The 6,000-nt window shown below is 39.5% G+C and overlaps 1 protein-coding gene across 1 annotated transcript in view; it reads left to right on the forward strand.

Moving 5' to 3' along the window:
• Nucleotides 1-5,193, forward strand: part of ASZ1 (ankyrin repeat, SAM and basic leucine zipper domain containing 1) — a 295,162-nt gene extending 289,969 nt beyond the window's left edge. The window contains exons 12-14 of the mRNA XM_030217097.1: nt 427-532; nt 1,649-1,762; nt 3,791-5,193. Coding sequence (XP_030072957.1) covers nt 427-532; nt 1,649-1,762; nt 3,791-3,952 — 382 coding nt within the window. The 3' untranslated portion in view covers nt 3,953-5,193. The remainder of the gene's footprint in view (nt 1-426; nt 533-1,648; nt 1,763-3,790) is intronic.
• Nucleotides 5,194-6,000: the final 807 nt, after the last annotated feature.

The following is a 6,000-nucleotide window of genomic DNA, read 5'->3' on the forward strand; positions in this document are numbered from 1 at the left end:
TACAGATTCTGGAATCAGTACAGCAACACAAATTCTCCACTACCAGGCACTTTGGAGATTACATAAACCCCAACAAAAATACATTCCAGACCTATAAAGCAAACCTGCCATTTCAGAACAGCATTATCGAACACCAAAAATCCTATTACGCCAAACCATAGAATAAATACACCTCCTACTAGGAGAACAGAACAAGTCAGTTTTTGTGTAGGGATCTTTAGCTGTCTAAGTTCTAGTAAAATGCTTCACTTTCCCCTCATTTTTGTATCTTTTTATAAACTCTACAAATGTATTTTATTCTTTGTTTTTGTAATCAACAAAATTTAATAAAACTTTCTGAACAAAACTAATGAGGCCCCATAGATTTTGCTCATGGAAATTGATTTTTATATAGTGTATAATTAATAAACATTTTTTGTTTTGCAGTTATGATGAAATGCTAACTATTTTGCTGAAATTAAATCGGCAATGTAATCAACTGACAACTGTAGTGGAAAGTATAACTAGCCAGTTGCCTGTAAATCCTCACAAGGTATTAATTTATAAACCATTACTAATAAACTAGGAAATATGTTTTGACTAGCAAGCCACTCTACCAGGTTATAAAAAGTCTTTGAATAACCAGTTATATTAGTTGACTTTTCAGTAACATAGTAGATGATGGCAGATACGGACCTACATGGTCCATCCAGTCTGCCCAACAGTCATGTTCATTATCAATTGATGATTAAACCAACAATCCAACAATGTTATTACCTAACAATATTTTATACTAAATTCAACTTTCAGTGGCGGAGGAGAGAACATCTTAGTTACATAGCACCCATACTGATAGCATGTGATATGAATATGGTATAAAATACATTTACTTGATCCTGATCTGTCTTTTCCACTTTTGGTACACACACTGTAGAAGTCCGCCTGGCACTGGCCTTAGTTCCCAACTACTGGAGATGCTTTAGATGTCCACTCTGACCCATCCTGATCTGTTTGCCATATATGGGGCATAGAACATAGAACTCTATCCGGCACTGGCTTTACTTCCCTACTTCTGGAGTTGCCATCAAAGCATCACTCCTGCCCATCATAACACATCAAATCAATTTAATGGTCCAAGCGAGCCAGCAGGGAGACTGAATACTCAAATAAAATCCCAGCTGTATCTAACATTTTTTTCTTTTTGAAACTCATAACACATCAATAGCCATGCAGTCTTTTAAGGGTTTTTTATTTTGCTACTATTCTCTTTCTATTTTAGGATCCTTTGTGTTTATTCCACACAACCTCAGATCATGTCCTCTAGTTCTACCACTTCCTCGTCTTTGAAAATAATTTGTATACAAAGTAATACAAAATAAACTCAAAATAACCAATCTGAAAAAAAGGTGGAATGTATAGTTGAATTAAATAACTTGAATCTGGTCAACACTCTACAATCAGATATTTATTTGCTTGCTTGATTCCTTGCTACCTTTTTGAAAAAATTCACCCAAGGTGAAGTACAACAAATGTGGTTTGTTTATGCCTAGTGAATGTAAGGCTTGAAATAAGCTACTAATCAGTCTTTTCATGTCATTTTCTTTACTAGTAGAAACCAAGCTTGTGATAAGTGTTTTTGTAGCATGCGAAGTAACCATTTTTTTAATAGGTAGTACTAGAAATGGATTCACCACAGGAACTCACATTAGCGTGTGACAATATAACTTGCAGCATTGAAGATTTGAAAAAAGAAATCTGCAAACTACGGGACTCCTTAATAAAGGTTCGTATGTGTTTAAGGATATTGAAATCCAGTTTAGAAGAAGGATTTAAAAAGTGCAGATAAAATGTTCAGTCGAAGCTTTTTTTTTTTGTGTAGGAGGGGGGGTTGGAGATGGTGGAAGATGGTAATAGAGTAAGATACGAAATATAAATCTGTAGAAGTGAAAAAGGAAAGGAGGGAAAGCTCAAGGCTAGATGGCATCACATCAGTCACTTTTGAACCAACAACACAGTGACAATCACTTGTCAGAAAGGGTTAGGTTAACTAATTGGCTGAAAATAAGAATGTTAGGATTCAGTAAATGGTACAACAGTGTCTCCAGAAAGAAATATTTGGAGAGGTAAGAGGGGCAAGCCAGGTATTGGGGGGTTGAGGGGCAAGCCAAAGTGAAATTTCTGCATATCCAACCCACAACACAGACCCCTCCCCCACCCAGTATTTAAATTAGCTATAAAAGATATTACACTACTACTACTATTTAGCATTTTTATAGCGCTACAAGGTGTACGCAGCGCTGCACAAACATAGAAGAAAGACAGTCCCTCCTCAAAGAGCTTACAATCTAATAGACAAAAAATAAAGTAATCAAATCAATTAATGTGTACAGGAAGGAGAGGAGGGTAGGTGGAGGCGAGTGGTTACAAGTGGTTACGAGTCAAAAGCAATGTTAAAGAGGTGGGCTTTCAGTCTAGATTTAAAGGTGGCCAAGGATGGGGCAAGACGTAGGGGCTCAGGAAGTTTATTCCAGGCGTAGTAGGGTGCAGCGAGACAGAAGGCACGAAGTCTGGAGTTGGCAGTAGTGGAGAAGGGAACAGATAAGAAGGATTTATCCATGGAGCAGCGTGCACGGGAAGGGGTGTAGGGAAGGACGAGTGTGGAGAGATACTGGGGAGCAGCAGAGTTGAGTACATTTATGGGTTAGTAGAAGAAGTTTGAACAGGATGCGAAAACGGATAGGGAGCCAGTGAAGCGACTTGAGGAGAGGGGTAGTATGAGTAAAGCGACCCTGGCGGAAGACGAGACGGGCAGCAGAGTTTTGAACCGACTGGAGAGGGGAGAGGTGACTAAGTGGGAGGCCAGCAAGAAGCAGATTGCAGTATTCTAAACGAGAGGTGACAAGGGTGTGGATGAGGGTTTTGGTAGAGTTCTTGGAAAGAAAGGGGCGGATTTCACAGATGTTGTAAAGAAAGAAATGACAGGTCTTGGTGATCTGCTGGATATGAGCAGAGAAGGAGAGAGGAGAGTCAAAAATGACCCCAAGGTTTGGAGCTGAGGAGACAGGGAGAATGAGAGAGCCATCAACAGAAATAGAAAACGGGGGGAGCGGGAGGTGGGTTTGGGGGGGGTTAGGAGTGGAGGAGTGGCCTAGTGCTTAGGGTGGTGGACTTTGGTCCTGGGGAACTGAGGAACTGAGTTCGATTCCCACCTCAGGCACAGGCAGCTCCTTGTGACTCTGGGCAAGTCACTTAACCCTCCATTGCCCCATGTAAGCCGCATTGAGCCTGCCATGAGTGGGAAAGTGTGGGGTACAAATGTAACAAAAATAAAATTAAAAAAAAATGAGAAAAAGGTTCCAACGGTGTTTTATGTATAAAGAAACCTCCACTCTGTCAGCCACCCAGTAAAGCTACTATTTAGTGTTCTCTCACCCTCTAATCCTTAGTCCCCCTCCCTTTCACCTCTCAACTACCTGTCAGCTTTTCCCATTTCCCTTTCATCTGTTCTCCAGCAGACTCATTGTCCCTGCCTCTTTTTTTTTCCCTCAGTCTTCTAGCCCCACTCTTATCTTTCACCTAGCTCCTAGTCCTCCATTTCCATCATCTGCAGTAAAGCTCTTTAGCTTTGTAATAGTGTTTTATTGCATATATTTCTTGTGCATTTTTGACTTTTATATATTTGATCAGAAATCAATGACCAGGGTATAAATGTGTTAGAAACAAATTGAGTTGTATGTGCTGTTACTAAAATTAGTTGGTTAAACTTAGTAGATTGACAGTTTAATATATAACAATGTTATATATTTTTTAGCTACAGGTGGGGCAGAAGAACCTCAACACTCGTGTCCCATCTGTGGAACATCAGAAATGTTGGCGTAGTAGGATAATGAAGAGGATAGCTGTAACACTGTTTGGGATTGGAGTCGTCTTCATAGTTACCAAATTAAGTGGGAGGAAAAACAATTTTTTTTAATGTTCTGTGTATACCATTGCATAATTGTTTTGGTCAGCTTTTGTATGCCCTGTATTATTTGCCTTACAAAACTAAGATGACACCCAATCAATATGCTTTCACTTTTACTTCTAAACATATAGATCTATAGTTACATACACACATACCCATACCCAGATTTGTGCTCCTAAATTTGGGCACTTTCCAAAGATGTGTGTGCAACTTAGTTGGCTAATAAGCTGTTAAACAATTATTGAAGTTAATTGGCACCAATTAGGAATTGCATGCACCCTTGGTGCTGAAATCCCATAGTGTACAGCTCTAAAGGGGGCATGGCTTGACTGGAGCATGGGCAGGTCAGGTATGTTCTTACAGAATAATGGGTCAGCTTACTCAACTTGGGCGCTAGCACTTCAGGTTTCAGCAAAAGTTAAGGTGCGGGAATCAGCGCAAAGCATACTATTTAAAGGAGCAGTTGTATCACGGCGTTTCATGCTGGCATTTTCCTGCAGTCTTTACTGTGGGTAAGTGGAAGGAGAACAAGTGTGAGTTTCCCTCTGACTCAGTGATACTTCAGCTGTTAACAAACTCATCTGTAGCCATTGAGGAATTGCTAGAAGCGATGGTTTTTCTGGCAGAGGAGTTAAGTCCAGGTGAGCTGATGGCCCTTCCCACTCCTGTTGCGGTTTCTCTGGGTTTGGCTGCAGAATCTAGGAAGGAATGTATTGGTGTCAGAGAAAGGCTTCCCTGCGTTGCTGGCACAAGTGATTGTGTGAAGTAGCAGGTAGATTCAGCAGCAGGAGCTCTGGTTTCTTTTTCATCTATTCAAATTGAAGGGTGTTTGCTGCCCTCCAATAGCGATAGTGCTGCTGGCTCTGATATGGTGATTTCACTGTTGAAGAGGCTTGCAGCCTGTCTTTGGAAACCTTGTGCAGCTCAGAAAGAACCTTCCACAGACAACTTCAGTGACTTATTTCCTTGGATGTGCAACAGAAAATAAGAGCTTAGTCAAGAGAGGTGAAGCCTTCCATTCTCCCCACCATTCTTAAATTTAGCAGTTAGCACACATTTCTTCTGATGTTCTGTATTTCTAGATTGGATTGCCAGTTGAATTTCTTTTTCCTGATATGCTTTACTTGAGCAGCAGTTTTGATTATGAAAATGCTTGATAAATAAAAAAAATAAATATTATGTGAGAGGGGTATGTATTAGGGAATGTGCCCTAACCTTCATTGTAAACATGCACTGCAAAATATTCATAAATAAAATACACTCAGAAATTTAAGGAAGGACTAGGCTCTCTTCTTAAGCTGCAGAACAGTTTGCTTTTTTTTTAAGATAATCACAGGCTAAGCATTCATTACAGCACTCAGTTATACATATATTTTCTTTTGGGATATTATGTTTGGAGAATATGCACATACATAATTCGATTTAAATCTTGAGTTAGTAAGTACTCTGGAACAGACAACTCACTGTAAATGGCTCATGTGGGCAGGCTTTGGGTCCAGATATCCTCTTCTCTCTGATTCTGTTCAACCTGCTATATTTCTTTGATGTTTCTGGAGATACTTCTGCAATGATTTTTCTCTGGCTTATAGAGTGAAAAGAAGCTGATGGTGATTCTTGTAACTTGTAGATATGAAGATTTTTTGCTTGCAGAATGGATGAGGGTAGAAAGCGAGAGAGAGTAGAGTTTTGTCCTTCTAGCTGAAAAGTCAGAGCACACCCAAGACAAACATGGGAGTTAATGTTTTATAATTTTCTTTTTGGCCTGTAGGAACTGTAGTTACATGTTGTGAGAGAACCCAGTAACAGAGCTGGAGAAATTGAGGCTGGTTATTTGAGGTTTTTGAGATGAAAGAAAATCATGACAGAAAAGATTTTGCCCAGTTTTTGAGAACTATTGTTTAAAGACATGCATGTCACAAAACAGAAACAGGTCAGCAAATAAAAAGCCCAGATCCTTTTTGGGGTTTTTTCCAGATTTACAGAGAAAATGCTGTACCTGAATTACATTATCTGTAATTCTGTTTTTCAGACTCTTGTAGTTGGGGAATGGTTTCAAT

This window comes from Microcaecilia unicolor, chromosome 10 (assembly GCF_901765095.1).
Source record: "Microcaecilia unicolor chromosome 10, aMicUni1.1, whole genome shotgun sequence".
Classification (NCBI taxonomy): Eukaryota; Metazoa; Chordata; class Amphibia; order Gymnophiona; family Siphonopidae; genus Microcaecilia; species Microcaecilia unicolor.